General features: G+C 49.6%; 1 protein-coding gene across 7 annotated transcripts in view; it reads right to left on the bottom strand.

Moving 5' to 3' along the window:
- The window catches only part of PDZD2 (PDZ domain containing 2), a 325,503-nt gene that overhangs the window by 83,690 nt on the left and 223,263 nt on the right, over positions 1 to 18,550 (bottom strand). For 6 of the 7 annotated variants that reach the window (XM_045847727.1, XM_045847729.1, XM_045847730.1 and 3 more), the window contains one exon: positions 4,111 to 4,615. In XM_045847727.1, the coding sequence (XP_045703683.1) occupies positions 4,111 to 4,615 (505 nt within the window). Of the gene's footprint in view, positions 1 to 4,110; positions 4,616 to 18,550 lie in introns of those variants that run through there. The other variant, XM_045847733.1, reaches the window with a different exon arrangement.

Here is an 18,550-nt window from a genome sequence, read left to right as displayed (position 1 = left end):
CAGAGGCAGGAGTGAGCATGGCCTTTTGAAAAGAAAAAAAAAAAAAAAAGGGAAACTACTTCAGCCCAAATCAGGGAGGCAGAAGGTTAAGGAAGGATCAGGTAACACTGGGCCTCATGTGCTTTGCCAGCCAGGGTGTTTGACTCTTACCCAGAAGGTGAAGCGGACCCGTCAAAAGGGTCTGAGCGGCAGTGTACGCGGGTGCGCTGGCACATGCATGACGGCACCTGCCCTTCACAAGGGTCTGGCTGGTTGCAGTGGGACAGCGGATGATGGGGTCAGCGTGGGGGCAGTGAGATGGGTGGGGGAGTACTGTGACCACCCCGACGAGGCATGAAGATAGCCTGGCCTCGACCTGAAGTTGTGGGAGTCGGGGAGAGAGAAGAGGGGAGAGCAGGGACATCCGAAAGAGAGCAGGCATTGACGGGACTTGGTGACTGAGTGGACATGGTGTGAGAGAGAGAACAGCATGTCAGTGGACTAGAGGACACTGGCTGTCTCCAACTTAGGATAAAGGCATTTTTCAGGACATGGGACTGTTGGTGCAAAACCAGGGGAAGTTCTGGGCAAACCAGGAGAGGGGTCGCTCGCTGACTCCCAGGTTTGTGGTTTGGGCAGCTCAGGGGGCGGTGAGTCCTGGAACACTGGTGCAGACTCAGTGGTGCGGGCAAATGATGCATCGAGTTTCAGGCACGATGTGCAATAGCCAGGATGGAGACATCCTACAGGCAGGTGGTGGAAACTTGGGGTTCAGGAGAGAGGTGAAGGTGCAGGCACAGACATAGGAGACACTACCATGCAGGAAGACACAAGTTCACTCAGCGACCCTGGGGGCTTCCCAGAAGAGGGACATCCTGATGTTGCATTTGCTTGTTGCAAATGTCAGGGACCACCGGGGAGATGATGTCCTGAGTGTCAATCTCCAGAGCTGCCCGTGCTTTCCTGCAGACTCAGGCCTTCCTGAGGTCTGGCACTGTGCAGGGCAGATCACTAGTACTAGGGTAAGACCACGAAGGGACCCACAGACCCATGCGCCAGTAGTGAATAAACTCACCTGCCTGGCCGATGGTAGGACTGGTTTTCTCTGTTGTGTGACTACCTTTGGTTGCATTCATTTGTACCATGCAGTGTTGCAAAAATACACATATGTCTAAATAAGCTTGCAAAAACTGTCACCTTGGATGACAGTGAATGTATTTCTAAGACTGCTTATTTATGTTTTAGCAGGTTATTATGTTTTAGATGATAAGCATGGCTTTTTAATCTGGTTGCATACCTATCATTATGTGTTAATATTTTATAGAATCATACTGGATTTTTTTAAAAAACGAGGTATTTGTTAGAGGAAATATTTTCCTATAGCTCTGTTAAGGAGGAACAGAATATAAAAATGTGTAACAAATAAGTCTATGAAAAAGGAGCACCTGACAAGATTGGTCTTGACAATCATTATAAACCTTTTCTGTAATTTATTAAAGCTTTGTAGACATGTTAAATCATTAATAAAGCAGAAACAGAACAATGCTGACATGTTTAATTTCCCATTATTCAAATGGAATGGAGTTTTTTTCCTCCAAAGGCTTAAAAGGTAAATAGCTCATTTCTTCCCCCTAGAGATTCTATTTCAGCTCGACTCTGGGCTCATCCCATGACTTTGGAGTAAAAATAAAAATCCATTCCGCTCAAGGACTGGATAACTTTCTGTGAAGATCTACTGGTTCCAATTTGAGTACCACCTGGATGTGGGGGATGCTACTTCTTGCCAACTATATCAATTTTGGATAAATGCAACTGATGATAATACTTCTGGGGTTGAAAAGGGTGCTAAAATATTCACAAGTAAGAAGGTATGTGGCCCACTCTGACTGTGCAAACGAAAAGCCGATAATCAGTCCACAGATTACAGGCAGTGATGCAGAGAGCACGTTCCAGATGGCAAGTCTCTGCTTTCTATAGGCAGGTGGCTTTAAAAAACGCCCCACAGGCCGTTGGTTTTTGTTTCACCATTTCATTTATACTTTTTTGCACATTTGACCTTGAGCACAGAATTCAGGGGCTCTGATAGGTGTAGTTTTCAGAGAGTCCAATCCAGAAATTCAATTTTATGTTACTGCTGTTTATTAAGATAAGCAGAGGGTGGTACTTTAAAAGTTTGATGTGTTTTTTTTCTTTTAAAACAATTCCAAGTTATTTCCACTTATCCTACAATTCAAAGCCTGTTCTTTAAGTGGTGTGTGAGAGCCAACTTTAAACCTTTAGTACCTCAACCCTCCAATAGTATTAAGGATGTCGACACTCCCTCACTTAGTTTTTTCCACCCCAGGCTTTCTGTGTATTTACAATCCAATCACTGGGGGAAAAATCATATCAAGGCATAGTATCCATGGATAGGGACACCTTATAATACGGGTATTACCTGCTTCTCAGAAGTTCGTGTTATGCCACTTCATTTTTACAAGAGTCTTAGAGTAGACCTGTTTTCAGTAACAGACAGAAATCCAAAGAAAGTTTTTGCTTTTATGAGAAAAGGCAAAAAGCGAAAAGAGTGCCCAGCGTTTGCTTTGTGGGGAGAGTCACAGAGGCAGGTGCCCCCCAGACAGCAGGAGTGGCGCTGCCTTTACTGTACGCTAGTGTTGCTTTCGCCTCTGTGTGTTCTTTGGTGTGGTCAGTAGGTTATTTTGGGGGTCTAGGAGCACTAAAATATTTTCTCACATGAATTAGTAATAATATTTTAATCCTCACCAGAGAATATACTCATAGATTCTAGAGAGTGAGGAGGGGAGAGGGATGGAGAGGGAGGAAAGGGGGAGGAAGGGAGGGAGGGAGGGAGGGAGAGAGAGAGAGATTGACCAGTTGCCTGCCATATGCACCAACTGGTCCATTCTGACCAATAGATCCACCACCCAGCCAGAGCAGGGCTGTATTCCTATTGGCCTTAATTTGGTGGGAGGGGGGACATTAAAGTCTTTTTTGCCCTTAATCCTTTTTTCGTGGGGAGCATAACTGGTTAGGAAAATCACTGATGTGAGACATTAGTTTTTCTTCTTATTTGTTTACCCTTCCATCTACAAACAGGCCTCCTCTGTGTAAGGCTTTAAGATGACCCTCTAGCTCTGCAAAGGAGAAAACAGGTCCTCTAAGAGAGCATTATTCTGGTTCTTCTCCACCCCCTGTGCAGCCTGGCTACCACTGCCGACATGTGCGTAGATCAGCCTTTAGAAATTACACTCACTCGCAGGGCTCCGCTTCCCAGCAAAGCTGAACGGTATACTCCCCCTGGGCCCATTTCCCACCTTTCCAACTTTCTCTTTCATCCCTACGAGCATCTCCCGAGTCAGAGAAGACGCCAGTCAGGAGCCACTTAGGAAGTTACTGCTTCATGAAGAATCCATAGCAGTATCTGCCAAGAGGATTCTTGGAAAGAACGTGCTGATCCTAAAGAAACGTAACTTAATGAGAGAGTGCTGGTTATCATGGGCGGGGGGGGGGGTCAGTTTGCGTCTGGAAGCGCACCCACCACTCTTCGGAATAGACCACATCTGCTTTGCCTTTAGGAGGTAAGACCAGCCCTGACCATCACAGCTGGATATCATAGCATCAGAGATTTTTGTGAAGTTTCTAAACGTCGCTGGAATTCAGCAATGTAATAACACGACCCCATGAAAACGTCTCTGGTTTTGAAGTGTTAAAAATAAAAGCAGATGCTTCCCTGCGTGTTGGACATCCTTCCTGTGTGATGCCGAGGCCTGGATGTTTATGCTATCGACTGCCACCAGGAATTCTTGGCCTTGCCGTGGCAGGTCCCCTGGTGACAGCAGTGATAAATAGTGATGCACTTCAAGCACTTCATCTGGGCCTCAGATGACTCAGCTCATACCACAGAAGGCTTGAATTTTCCACTTAGGATCACTCGACTCGCTCTTTATTTAAGTAGGATAAAATGACTTGGATTTTTTTGGTTGTTATTGTTAGTCCTCTGATCGTTTATCTTAATACACTTGTTGGCTTCTAAATGCAAGGTCACCTGAGACGTTATTTTCGAAACTTTAAAAGCAACTTCAAACAATATGACTTTAAAAACTCAGGTTCTAGAATCAAGCGGAACCTTACCCGTGCCAGGCAGTCACTTGACTGGAAGTCCGTCTTCCCCGACTTTGAGAAGTGCCGTTTGTCGTCACTTGTGGGCAGGGAGACGTCTGTCTTTGGAACCCTCTGCTCGGTCCCTCTGCCCACTTCTGACCCGTCTAGATGGGATCCAGCCACCACCTCCTTCAGAGAATCTCGGCCGTTTTCTAGCTCAAAGGCATGGCCATTGCCAAGTTCAGGGTCTGGGCCATTGTCCGGCTCACAGATGGGGTCATTGTCCAACTCACAGCTGGTGCTGCTCTTGGATTCTTCAGTGGCCTTGTGGGTAGAAGGCCTGGAAATGACCCCAAACTTCCTTGTTCTTTTCCCCTTTTTCACCGTTCGGTCACCCAGCTCCAAGGTAGGCGTCTCTCCTGGTTCAGAGCTGTTGCTGCTGTTGCCATTGTAAGGAGAATGGACTTTGTGCTTGAAGCGACGCAGCATGATCAGGTAGATGAAGCCGCCATTCCAGCACTGCTCAGCCAGGTAACTGCGGCAAACAGAAGAAGACTGCGGTTAAAATCCTCAAACTCCCCCCCGGCGAACAGTGCAGTGGGTCGGTGCATTCAAAGGCCCACGGAGGGGGCCTTGTAATTAAGAACCTGGCCAACAGACTGAGGCACTGAGCTCCCCAAGGAGACGTAACACTCATTTCATTCTTTCAATCTACATAATTGTCGATGCTAAAAATGACTCCAAAACCAACCAGAAAAACCGAATGAGCTAGAAATTACTAATGAAAGTGCCCCAGGATAGGTAATCAGAGAAGGATTTTCCTATTAACAGAGCCAATCCTAACATACCATTAAAAAAAAAGTCCTCTGCTCAGCAACTTCTGACATCAGAATTATTCTAGCCTCCCATTCATACAGCTCTGCTGTGATAACACTGGAGTCCCCAGGGTAAAGAGCGGGTAAAACGGCTTTGGGGGAAATGTTCAGTTCTGCTCTCGGGATCAGAGAAATCCACCGCCCGACAGGAACCTCTGCCGCGCAGCAGTTAAAGCGGAAAACCGACCGGGGGTGGAGTGGAGTGGAGTGGAGTGGAGTGGGAGGGTGTCACGATGCGAGCGGTGATGAGCGCTGGCAGGTGTATCCCGTATTAAATGAGCATCAGCTCATTTCTGGGCAAGGGTTCTAGCCTGCCTTGTTCACAGCACACGCGGAGTGCCATTTCCAGCCTGGGCATCACACTAAGAGGCACGCCGACAACGTGCAAAGCACGCACACATACATAGGGTGACCAGGACAAAAAGAAACAACACTGTGGAAACCAGGAGAACCAGGAATAGTGGGAGGGAGGGGGGACCCTTATTCTGAGAAAAACAAGGGCCAGGCTCAGTTGTTTTTCATGTATTTTACAGCTGCCAAACACTCAGATGCAGGAAATAATATCAACGAGATAATGAAGCCTGACACACAATACTCCTCCAGATCTTAAAGAATAACAAGAAAATAGAACATGAAATAAGATGGGTAATTAGTGGTGATCAGACCAGATCATTAAAGCTTCAGCAAAGAAAACACTTACTCAAAGCCAGGAAACCAGGCTGGGCTGCACCCTCCAGCCCTGCCCCCCAAGATAAGGAAGCACAAACCCCAGATGAACCCAGGGGTTCGCCACTGGACCCTTGCTGCATTCTACACACCACCAGTTCCCAAGAAAACAACACCAACAACCAACTCCTTAATGAGTCAGAGCTGCTTCTGGTCTTCATGCACCACCCCCCACTGCCCCCCAAGAGAAAGCCTTCATCTTCTATAAGTGAAAACAACTTTTCCAAGCATGCCGAGCTAGCTACGCTCCCTCCAGGCCTGAGAACCAGACCTGAGCGCCGGAGCGAGCAGCATGTGGGAAGGGGGCCAGGTCGCAAGGAGAGGTGACCGGCTGTGTTTAATACTAAGTTCTGGGCCAAAAGGCATATATTCCTCATGCCTAATGCAATGACAGGGACCGTCTCACTGAAAAAGAGAATAATTCTGAATTTGCCATGGAGTAAAGGGAACAAAACAGAAGGGTCTTTAAACATCAACCAAAGCTAATAAAAACTCCGTGACCCTGGGCTATCAGCCATGGTACCGAACGTGCACGTAAAGCCCAGGTAGATAAAAGATGCCGTACAAGACTCAGGCTGTTCTGTGAAATGCAGCGGGAGGAAGAGGGGTGAAGTACCCTCTGGAGTACAATGGACTGTCCACTGGAGTACAGAAAACAAAAATCAAAGCTGGTTTTCAGCATAACTTTTCTACAACGCTTAGATTTTTTATTTCCTTGGATTGTTGTGGTTTCTTTTTTCACACGAACAATTCTTAGAAAGGTACGAAACCCTGACAGCGGTTAGCCAGGTTACAAGGTTCCTTTGAGCCAACCACTGCTGCGAATGTGATGCGCACACTCGGATGTAATGACACCCGGTGTGCAGTGGCAAAAACAGGACCAGGCTGAGGGTTAGATTCCCCGAGTCCTGCCTCTGGCCCAGCTGTGTAAAGCAATGGTAATTTCCCCAAATTTCCACCGCCTGACAAGTATATAGACAAAACGTGGTACACCCAGATGATGGAATGTTATTTGGCAACACAAAGGAAGTAGTAGTATCTGTGCTACAACTTAGGTGAAGCTTGGAACCGTTATGCTGAGTGGAAGATGCCAGACCACCAAATGATGCCCCTTCCAGGCCATGTCCAGAATCCACAGAGACGGGACGTAAGCCAGCGGTTGCCAGGAACTAGGGGGAGGGGAAAATCAGGACTGACGGATAACAGGTACAGGGGTTTTTTTGGGGTAGTGACGGAAACGTTCTGGAATTAGATAGTGGTGATGACAACACAACCCAGTGAAGATACCACTCCAAAACGGTGAACTTTATGTTAGGTAAAGTATGCCCCATCTAAAGAGAACAAGAGCAAGTAAAATAACACCGGCCCAGTTTTGAGTTCGTTTTTTGAGTAGGCACTCCCTAAGAGCGGTTTACGGAGGAAGAAACCGAGACTCAGAAATACTGGTTCACTTGCCCAGGTTCGCATACCTGCTAAGTGGGAGGCCCGTCTGCTTCCCAGGCCCGTGCTGTGTTCTCTGGGCACTTCTCCCTCTTCAGTTGTTACCTTCCCAGTGCTGCCGTTTCCTCGTCTGGGAAACGAGGTATTCTAGTGGGCCCCCTAAGTGGCTTTTGCATGTGGATGCCTCTGTTCCGGAACAACTTTGGAGGACAGAGGACAAGCCATCCCAACAACCCCGACCCAGGGTTGAGGACAAAGCATCATCCGGGAAGAAACGGGAACACTCCTTTTACGGCCAAGTGATCCTAGGGGCCTCTTGGACATTGCCCAACAACCTGAAAAAGACTTCACCTGGTGGGGGGCAATTCCTTTAAAAACATTTTTGGGATTCTACCTGTTGTATGAAAACTCTGAACACCCTGAGGGGGTGTATGGCAGGGACCTTCTTTTCAGCACCCCGAAGGCCAGCCCGTTGATTCAGAACAGAGGCTCCGGAGTATCTTTCCCATCACTGCTCTCACAGAAGCTCCAAGACCCTTGACAGGTTCCGTGACAGAGTGTTTTACTCCCTCTGCAGAGTCCGCACTCAGCAGCACTGCAAAGCCAGAGGAGTTTATCTTTGGTTCGGCACCATCTCCCTCCCTATCATCTCTCCCCTGGCTTCCTGGCCATAAATAAGACCCTGACACCTTCAGGGAACTGTCTGACAGGTTATTTTATTCCTTCCTGGACTCAGAATTTTCTAAGGTCATCCCAAAGACAGAGAGTAATGCATGAATTATGGACATCTGAGCAAGCTGGTGAGAAAGAGACTTTTAGGCAGAGGGTAACTTTCTTATAATTCGTGGAATCACCTTAATGTCAGGCTGCCACATTCCCTTCCTGCCTGTGTTGAAGTAACTTTCCTAACTCTTCCAGCACCTTCCTGGCTAATTCATACTTCCAAATCCCTTTTTTTCTGTTCAGAAGAATTCTCATCCATCATTAGAATCTGTTAATTTCAAATCAACATTTAAGAAAGAAGAAATGGAATACAATCACATGACTTCAGAAAAAGAAAAAGAAAAGAAAAGAAAAGGTCTCCTATTCATGATCGATGAGTAAAATTAGAAGCTTTTCCACCCTATGATTATTCTTTGGTTTCTTCCGGAAATGGCAACCGATCCTCTGGCATGTGAAATGAATTCAATGAATATGTATTTGATTTTGACCATTCCAGGATGACCTTAAGATAAATGAGGAAAGACTAGCATATCCAGAAATGAAGTTCCGAATTCTAGCTTAGAAACCCCCCTTCTGCAATGTGTGTGGTTCTTCATTCCTCTCGGCCTTTGCGGGCATCTTTTCAGAACTGACCTCTTCCTTCCTCCTTCCTGTCTCTCAGACAGTCCCCTGACCCAGTGTTGAGTGCCTCCTCTGTTTCTTGACGTTCTGTCCTAATCCTGGGCTCTCCGAGGGCTGGCAGGGGAGGTTGGGTCTTGGAAAAGCTGAAGTCTGGAGTTGGAAGAACAAGAGAACAGGGAGGTAGGAGACACAAGAGGGGCAAAGACAGGCACTGGGAGGCCAAAGGCACACATTATTCACCCTTGCCCTGATTCCGTCAGAAGAGGGCTTGAGGCAGCCATAAAAGTTTGATATCCTGGACTGTTTTGCCAAAGCTCTTGGAAGGAGCAATCTCCAGGTGGCCTTTGAAAGTTGTCTCGGGCATTCAGCCATCGGTTACTGATGCCTGGCACGCAGTGCACACCCACGGGGGCAGATGGGGGGTAGGGCGGGGGTGCTCACGCCGAGCTGACCCATGAGTGTGCATCTGTGTGTAACTGAGAGGAACCTGGCTCACCACCACTGGGCACTGGCCCGTCTGCAATCCCATGGGAAGATGAGGGAGCTGCGAGAACACAGAAGAGAAGTCTGGAACTCAGATGTTTCACCAGGGCCGACATTCAGCTGAGTACGTCAGGCTCCCAGGAGACAACAGGAGAACAAACACTGACCGCAAGAAGATGTTTATAGGCACTTATTCTGACAGAGCCTGGGTTTTATGGCGTGGAGCCAGCTGCTAAGAGCCACCTGGTCTGACATGCGGGACAAACGGAGATCCATCTTTCTGGCCTGCGACCTCCCTCCTGCCTCAGATGTGCAGGGAGGCTGGAAAGCTGTCTGGTCATTTGGAAACCTGCTAAGCCGAGTGAACCCAGAGGTCCGCCTGAGGCTGTGTGTGGATCTGTTGGTCCCCGAGAACAATGTGTCGAGAGGAAGTGTTAAATATACACAGCTTCGTTTCCCGGCGAAGTCTTGGCTGGGAAACAGAGGGAGGCAAGTGTGGACAGCAATGAATATCGAGGGGACAGGAAGATGAAAGTCGTTATTTCTCGGAGTCACTCAGTAACCTGGTTCCCAAAGGGCAGTTTCTCTTAGGTGTTACCTCCCAGGCACATTTGAATTTTGGACACGCTTCTTCCAGATTCCACAGAATCTTTCTTTGGAAGACTCTGAAGGTGGATGCTTTCGGCTGCACGTGGTGCTGATAAGAGTGAGTGACGTCCTGGGTGCTCTCGTAAGGCCTTTTCTGAAAGCACGCCGACCTGCTTCTGCACTAGTACAGCGAGGGAGAGGGTCAGGCCCTTCCTAGGGTGGAGGAGGCAGGGGCTCAGGCGACCACGGAGGCATTGTAACTGGGTCAGAGTCAAGGCCTAGAAGGGAAACTAGAAATGAACTAGAACACGGGATTCCAACGGCTGCTTGCAGAAGGGCCACCGAGGCAGCCGGTGTTTGCGACCTCTCGCGGCCTCTGTTCAGCATGAACAGAGAGTTCCTGAGGTTCAGGAACTCTCTCTTCCTCTCCCTTATCTGGAGTCCGGGGCAGAGAATGCAAATACATTTATGTGTTTTCTTTATTATAAGATGTGTATTTATTGTTTTATTTTTATCATAAGATTGGGGTGGGGGAACACAAGTTGAGAGTGAAGAATCAGGGTAAATATTTGAGGATTTCCACCCCACCGGCCTGTAAAACAATTTAGCGATTCAAACCCAACCTAAATTATCGGTCATCAAACTTGCCATCATTGCTACACAACGGTGAAATTTAAATTGCACCCACCCAGACCCCAGCACAGAGGTCCCCACTGCCCTCAGGGAGTTGGGGTTGGGGAAGTGGTTAGTACAAATAATGCTAATGCTCTGGCTCCTGCGATTTCCACGAATAATAAACTGTCTTTTCATCTCTGATCCAAGAGTTTCATATTTTCTGCCAGCCGCCATGACACTGGCAGGCTAAGCTGTTGGCTTACGAGTGGAGCACACTCATCGCTCTTGACACATAGAGCAGGCCGGTACACAGGAAAACTTGGCCTGTAATTGGCCCGTTCCCTCCATCAAACTTATACAAGGAGTTCGATGATATATTACCCAGTACACTAGTCACTTAGAAATAAACATCAATAGGCACCCTTCATCAAGCCAACACTGAAAAGAAGCCGTTAAGGCCGAATCAGAGAGAGGCGGCATTGAACGAAGGGAGCAAGACAGGAGGTGGGTCCCTGCCCTTCGATTCCACGAACAGCCACTACATTCGGCGATTTAGATTCACAACTCCCACAGCAGAGAACCTGCACTCCAGGACACGCACTCTGCGTGACCAGCCCCAGCGGGGTTTAACAGGAAGGAAACAGAGGTGTGGCCTTTTATCCTGCACCAGGACGTTTGAATGAAGCTTCACTTTTTATCATAGGTTTTCACGTACCTCATTTCTGTGTAAATCAATAAAAGCCTTTTTAAAGCACCCACATGCCTTTTGGAAATAAGACTTCAGAAGCAAAATTGAGTAAGCATGTCTGATCAATGATGAAAGCTGGCCTTATAAAAACACACTGTGGAGATACTGGGCCCCGGAAAGAGAACCTCCAGACTTCCATTTGCAAATGATTTCGTTTCTGTATTAAATTACTGAGAGTGAAGCAGGGTTTTCTAAGTAACGATATGAAGTCAACCTGCAGCCTACATGGAATCGAATCAGAGCTCTAGCCCCATGGATCTGCTGACTCACCCGCTGATGCCGGTCCCACTTTCCCAGGGGAGTGAAAGCGGGGGCTGGCTGAGTCGGACTTCTCCAGATGTGTGTGAGTCAGCCCCAGCTCAGCAGGGAACCGCGGGGCGTCGCACAGCGCACCTGGGCACGCACTTCACTTTTCTTCTCACGACATAATGCTACTTTTTTGTTTCCCAAATTACTGCTTGCTCATTACCAACTCATGTGCTCATTCATTCATTAATTCAACAAATAGCTACAACATTTTTAAAATCCTCGTCCACGGATACATTTATTGATCTTTAGAAAGAGAGAATGGAAGAGGGAGAGAGAGAAACATTGATGTGAGAGAGAAACATCGATCAGTTCCTTTCTGTACATGCCCTGACTGGGGATCAAACCCTCAACTTATGTATGTGTCCGACTGGGAATTGAACCCACAACCTTTTGGTGTATGGGATGATGCTCCAACCAACTGCTGCAGTTGGCCAGGGCCAACAAAAAAATTTATTGGTTATCTACTGTATGACAAACTCTGTTTTGGGCATTTGGGGGTATAGTGGTGGACAAAACGATTCCTGTCTTTGTGGAGCTTCCAATCTAGCAGGGGAGATAGACAATAAATAACAGACTTATTCAATGAGCACCCAACCGTGTAGTAAGTCAGAAGGTGAGCTGTGCTGTGGAAAACAGAATGCCCTGACCGGGGGAGGCCCGAGCGTGCCAGGAGCTGGAAGGGTCGGGCTGGAATCCGAAATGCTGTCACTGAGGCAGCAGTGGTGCTGGGAAGATGGAGCAGATGCTTGGAGATGAAACCGTTGGCCACGCAGCTGCCTGGAAGAACATTCCAGACACAGGGAAAGCCAGGGCAAAAGGGGTAAGTTGGAAGCGTGTCTGGTGTGTTTGCGGAACAGCAAGGAGGCCTCAGTGGCTGCAGAAGAGTGAAGCAGGGAGGGGAGGAGGGGGAAGGGGGGAGGTAGGAAGTAACGGAGACCAAATTCATGCAAGGCCTGGCCGGCTGTTATCATGTTTTGAGCTGCTGCGTTTTGAGCAGAGGAGTGATGTGATGTGTAGTACGTTTTGAAACAATCCCTGTGTTTCCTGTGCTAAGAACTGGGCAAGGGTAGATGGAGGGAGACCAGAGGGCCCATCATCTTTGGAAATTTCACGGAGAGACAGCTCAGTGTGGAGCAGCACTGGAAACGGGAGGAAATGGCCCCAACGGTGATGCGTTTCGAAGGCAGAGTCAACAGCTCTTGCCTTTGCATCAGACACAGGGTGTGAGACAAAGAGGGGCGTCAAGCACGGTGTCCAGGTGTTCGGCTTCAGCACCTGGAAGGGTGGGGCTCCCATCACCCGAAGCTAGCAGCGCGCCTTTGGGGGGGTGGCGCTCTTGGATTCTGAATGCAGATCTGCTCTGCAGTCAGGTTCTGGACGTGCTGAACTGGAGGTGCTCGCGTGGTTGTCATGTGGGCAGCTAGAGACCTGAGTCCGGACTTGGGGGCAGGGGACTGGTCTGGGGACAGCAATCTGAGAGGTGTCAGGACACCGACGGTATGTATCTAAAGCCCCCCTGGGACAAACTTCTAGAGGTGAACTTTCTGGGCCCAGAGTTCTTGCGGAGTCAAAAGCACATTCAAGTGTTTCAGTATGTCCTTCCAGTCTTTCCTCTAAACAGGGCCAACAATTCCGAATCCCACCGGTTACGTCTTACAAAACCACGTGCTCCTCATGTCATCGTCTGAGTAATGACAAGGGAAGCCAAGTTCTCAGGAGCCATTTGCCACAGAAAATGGGCAGTGAGAAGTCCTTTCTATTTAAAAAGGTTTTTTTTTTTAAAAACGACTTTGTCGAGGCATATTTTACATATCCATTTCCAATGCACAATTCAATGATTTTCAGGAAATTTACCAAGCAGTGCAACCGACAGCAACAATCGGCCTCAGGATATTCTCTTCGCCCCAGCAGGACTCCCCGTGCCCAGGTGCAGGCCACGCCCCTTCCCCTCCTGGCTGCCCCACCTGGGTCCCTGTCCATCTACCTCTGCCTCTTCTGGACGTTCCACAGAAACGGGATCGTACAACACGTGGTCTTTCCTGTCTTGCTTTTTAGAAACATTTTTTATTGAGTTTATTGGAGTGGCGTTGGTTAATAAAATTATATAGGTTCTAGGCTTATGCACCGTCTTGCCTCTTAAAAGCAACCTCCTTTTGGTTGGTCTCACTCACTAGACTTTAACTCCTGTGTCTGCTTGTCATTTACCCCCTACAAAATCCCGATTCGTGCAAACATGCTTACAAAAAAAAAGATTTTATTTATTTATTTTTAGAGAGAGGGGAAGGGAGAAAGAAAGAGAGGGAGAGAAACATCGATGAGAGAAACATTGATTGGTTGCATACACCCCCACGAGACTGGACACACAACTCAGGCATGTGCCCTGACTGGGATTCGAACTGGTGACCTTTCATTTTGTGGGATGTCTCTCAACCCACTGAGCCACACCAGTCAGGGCCAAACATGCTCTTTGGCTATCTTTCTCATTTTCCTCCGATCACACCCAGGTATCCTGAGTGGACAGCCCTCATGACCCTGCTGGCCCCTCACCCCACCCTTCCCTTCCCATCATTCCAGCAAATGCCCACCATTCCTCTGGTCCAGGCTCCAGGTACCCAGGGAGCCCCTTTACCTCCAAGGTTCCTCAGGGGACCTCGCTAGGCATTCTTCTCCAGTTGCTCTCCTCGATTCTTCCCACGGTGCCAATATCATCGTAAACCAACTCTGCTTCGAAAGGAAATCTTTCCTCTTTGGCACTAACCCGGCAACGGTGCCAAACACCATGTTAATGCAACAGTGTATCATATGTAGTGCATGCTAACATATTCACATCACGAGTGCTCTCCATTCACAAATGCACTCCTAGGAGCTGCATTTTCATTTTTTATGTTCTCCATGCTATTTTTGTCCAGGACAGAATACCGGCGTCTACCGGACCCAAAGTCTCTTCTGTACTTTGCCTGGGTTGGTGCTAATGAAGCTTCCATTCCCCTCCTATGTCCTGCTCCCCAGCCAGCCAAAGACACTTAGTTCCTACCCCAGAGGCCTTTGCTGAGGTTTGCCTGTGAGGCTGAAAGTAGGCCAGGTCTGAGGGACAGAAAGCGCAGGTCGGCCCGCTCCCCTCGCCTGGTTCACCACGTGCAGCCCTGCCAGGGCTGTTTCCCACGGCGACGCCGCGCTGTCCCATGTGTGGCGCTGCCCTTGGCCTCCCCTTGGAAGAGGCCACTGTCAGCGCGCAAGGATGACCGAAGGCAGACCAAGTCCCAAAGATTAGGCTCCCTCTCTTCTCTAACCTCAGGGCCGCCCAGCCCTGAACAGCATGTCAGAAATGGCCCGGGGCCTGAGTGCCACGCTGCCCCTGCCCCATCTCCCTGGCTCCCCCCACAGCAAGAGCTGCTGGAAGCCAGGAGAGTCCCCCACTCTCTCCCTGTCTGCTTCCACTTCCACCAAAGCAGCCACATCGGAGAGTTCACAACCAGCCAGCCAGACGTCCTCAAGCTCCGGCATGGCCCCATTCAGACGGTGGCCACCCCCTCCCGCTTCCCTGGAGGGGACTGTAAAGGGAGGGGGACCCCTGAGTGTCTCTCAGAAGGCATGCGATGCTACTCACCCCCTCACTCAGACACCGACGAAGCGTCTGCACCTTCTGGGGTCCTCCCCTTTCAAGCGGCTCCAGCTCTGGCCCAAACCAACTTCCCCAGCCCGTCTCAATCCCTCCACACACTCTGTTCCACCGGCTTGGCCACAGCACGCCCCCGCCGCGTGCCAAGCCTGGCTTCCCTTAGGTCAAAGCAGCTTCCACCCAAACACTGGGCTGCTTTTCTGAATTTCTTTCCCTGTTCTGAAGTCTGCAGAGGAAAGATACTTGAGGAATTGCAAAACGGCTACCTCCACCAGTGTGTTCTGGCTCGTGTCCAGCCCCGCTATTCTCCCCGGCCTCTTCTGTACCATGTCCCGAGGACCTTTTAAAACCTGATTTCCCTTTTTCTGTCTCCTCAAAGGCTCTCTGGCAGGCGTGGTGGGGCTGAACAGGTCTCAGAATCTGGAAAGGCTCACGTCTAGGTTTTGCAACCTTCTCCTCCAAGCAAAGGGTGCTCCCAAGAAGCTGAGTTTGTTGGCTATTTACCCTGTGGTTCATCCATCTGCCTGGTCCTCCAGGGCTCTTGCTGGTTCGGAGAACTTCACGTACAAGAAAGCCAAACCAGCAGGATTCTAGCCTAGGAAAACAGATGAGCCAAGTCCTTACAGATGTGGACAGAACGATTTTATACCTTGGCTTCCAAGCAGGGCACTCTTCATGTGTCTGCTGATCAGTTGTGACTGCGATATCATCGAGTAGCTCTGTGACCCCTGGTTTCTTAGTCGTGTTCAGACAAGAAAAATGCAGAGCCATTTGTATTTATCTCAGGGGACTCTAAAGATAACTGCAAGTGAAGCACTGAAGAAGCTGTAACTTCTTGAATGCACAAGCATAAATGTTGACACAAAAATGCAAAGCTTGCTTTTAATGGTGTGTTTATATCAGAAGCTCCAGAAACTAGTAAGAACTATAACAGACAAGGGGGACAGGTACCAATATTAAGTTGTAACTACTTGTGTACTGAGTTAACTGCGCACACACATCACCTCGTTTCAATGTAAAGCAACCCCATTAAATATCAAGATTATGGTCTGTATTTTGGAAATGAGAAAACTAAGGCTTAGAGAAGTGAACTTGCCCAAGGTCACAGAGCTGCTATGGGTGGAGCTGGGATTAGAAACAACCCCGGTAATGACCCAGGGACTCACTGTGGTCAGGTCCCACCTGCTGTTCACTCTGACCGGGCCTGGATCCAGAAGAAGGGCTGCAACTTCGCACAGCCAAGAGGCCTCTCCCCGCATTAACACCACTTCAGCGGTGAGCGAGCACCCAAGATATGTCCCACGCCCACAAAACAAGGGCCTCAGGGAAAACAAGAGGTGCTTTCAGGCAGGCCCAGCACACGGGTGAGTATTTGGGAGGGGGAGGGGGTTTCTCAGGGTGTGTGTGGAAGTGGCCAACCGCCCCATTCCATCTCAGCTGGGGGGGGGCTCGAGGCAGTCCTCGAGAATTCTGCAGAAGTAGAGGCAGTACTTGCTGGGATTACCTAGAATCAGAAGATTAAGAAAACAGCTGGGCCTGTGGCCCAGCCGAGGCCAGACAAAAGCCGAACGAAATGCCTAACAGAAGACGTGCCCCTCCCAGGCTGGCCTCGCCCCTCGGGGGTGCTCTGGGGCTGAGGCAGCTCCTGCCTTGCCGCACCCCACCCCACACGGTGCCCCAACTCCAGACCAGCCCTTCTCAAGTAGAGCTGTGCACTGGACACCTCTCCCTCTACGAGGAGCTGCCCCTCTTGACTGTAGGTAGTCTGGAGATTTGGGCTGTAAGACTGTCTTACTACGATATCCATTGTTCCTGTGGATTCTTGGAGAAGATAACGAGCTGTCAGGTAGTGATGGGCCAACGAGATCAGAATGAAGGAGAAGCAGGCAAATCTCTGGGCTGGTATCACTGCGACGCCCCTTCAGCTAAGGACTTACGGTCCAGTTGGCCAGGTGTGTGTGTTCGTGAGCTCATGACCTCCAGCAGTGAGCTTCATCAGAGCTTTCAAGCCCAGGCTGTGCTCTTCTGGAGCGATTCCTTGCCAATGGTGATCTACATGGGAGGCTAGGCTAGAGGTTTCCACCCGGGGCAGGACGCCTCGTACGGGCAAGCGCTGCTTCAGAAACCCCTGTTGGGTGACCCACTTTGTCAGGTCAAGCACAGGTGCCAGCTCCCCTACCCGGTTCTGCTTCCTCCCTGTCCTTCCACAGGTGTCTTCCCCACGGATGCTCTGCACCCTTCGCTCTAACTCAGTATTTGCTTCCTGAAGGACCCCAGGGGAGAGAGGACAATATAATATAAAATATTTCCCCAAAAAGGAGATGATGGGAAATAACAGTAGCCAAAAAAAAAGGCATGTCAGAAATGAACAGGACTCAGCTCATTGGTTAGAGCAGCAGTCAGCAGAACGTTCTTGAGAAGTCAAGTCGGATGAAGGGCACTCGCAAAGGTTTCCCGTGAGTCTGTTGACTGGTAGCAAGAAGAACCCACCACAAAGGGCTCAGACTGGGGCTCTCTATACTCAGTACCTAACAGCTTCACCAAAATTCTCCAAATGTATGTGGGCCTCGTTGTTATCAGAGGAACACCACCTGAACACTTGCTTCAGGTGTCAGCATCGCCATCTGGGCCCTTAGGGCAGGACACAATACCAGAGACTAATCCCTCAGTGTCGTGCACCGATGGGGTTTTGGGGAGGAGTAATTGGGATGATGAACTAAGCAGGCTGTTTTGCTGGCTGGTTTCCTGCCCGGCACGTCATAAATGCCAATACAGGAGACCCCTTTCCTTTTGAAAATGTTCTGGGTAATCCTAGGCCAGCCAGCTAAACTTGTCTGCAGCTATGGTCCTGGATGAAATCCTGGGAAGGCGAACTCACAGAACAGAGCGGTCAAGGCCAATTCTGTGGCCAGAATGGGGCAAGAGCACCGCAGTCAAGCCAGAAAAAAGGGAGTCTCTGGAAAAAGCAAGTCCACAGGGACGGGCAGGGAGTGAGAAACAGATCTGCAAACTGAAGATCTGATGAAAAGGTGGGGCAAGTGTGCCTTACCACGGAGCCTGCGTGGCCCCTGTGAGGCGCGTTTTGAGGGTGGCATGGACCTAAGTGGCTGGGCCGAGAAGCGTGGCTGTGTGTGCGCGGGGTGGGGGGGGGCTCAGGCTCGCGCGGACGGTCAGCACGGAGTCTGGCCAGCCGCAGCAGGCACGCTGTCTGCCAGAGAGAGACGAGACAGATGTCTTTCAAAACACAAACCGACGGTGGCCTCCTGTTTCACTTCCACGTCCATCTGGCCAGGGTCAGGCTCCCAGCTCCCAGAGCAATTACATGCTTTCTGACCTGATCTGAACTCCAGGGAAGGTCCCTGAGGTCCTGGAATGGCCCCAGAACTCGGGGTGGAGGCTGGGAGGCTGCCCACCCCACCCCACCCCACCAAGCTGCGGCACGGGCTGACCCCTGGATATTTTGTGAAATCCGTGAGCTGCTCACAGTGATATAAGAAACTGCCACGAATAAATCAGATGCACGTGTGTGCAAGGAGAGAGACCACCTCTCCCAGCATCCACTTTCCCCTAAGCTACCTTTCCTCCATTTATCCAAATATCGGGATGACAACCCTCCCTTTCAGTTCAGCGGCCTCCTTTCCAAGGGCCTCTTCCACTTTTTCTGAGGCAGGCGTTTCCAAAGCCTGGTTGTTTTAGCATTAGATGTTTCAGCGTATTACAATG

The sequence above is a fragment of the Phyllostomus hastatus genome, unplaced genomic scaffold (assembly GCF_019186645.2).
Source record: "Phyllostomus hastatus isolate PE091 unplaced genomic scaffold, TTU_PhHast_1.1 phas_contig_58, whole genome shotgun sequence".
NCBI lineage: Eukaryota > Metazoa > Chordata > Mammalia > Chiroptera > Phyllostomidae > Phyllostomus > Phyllostomus hastatus.
This window is presented reverse-complemented; position numbering and strand designations above follow the sequence as displayed.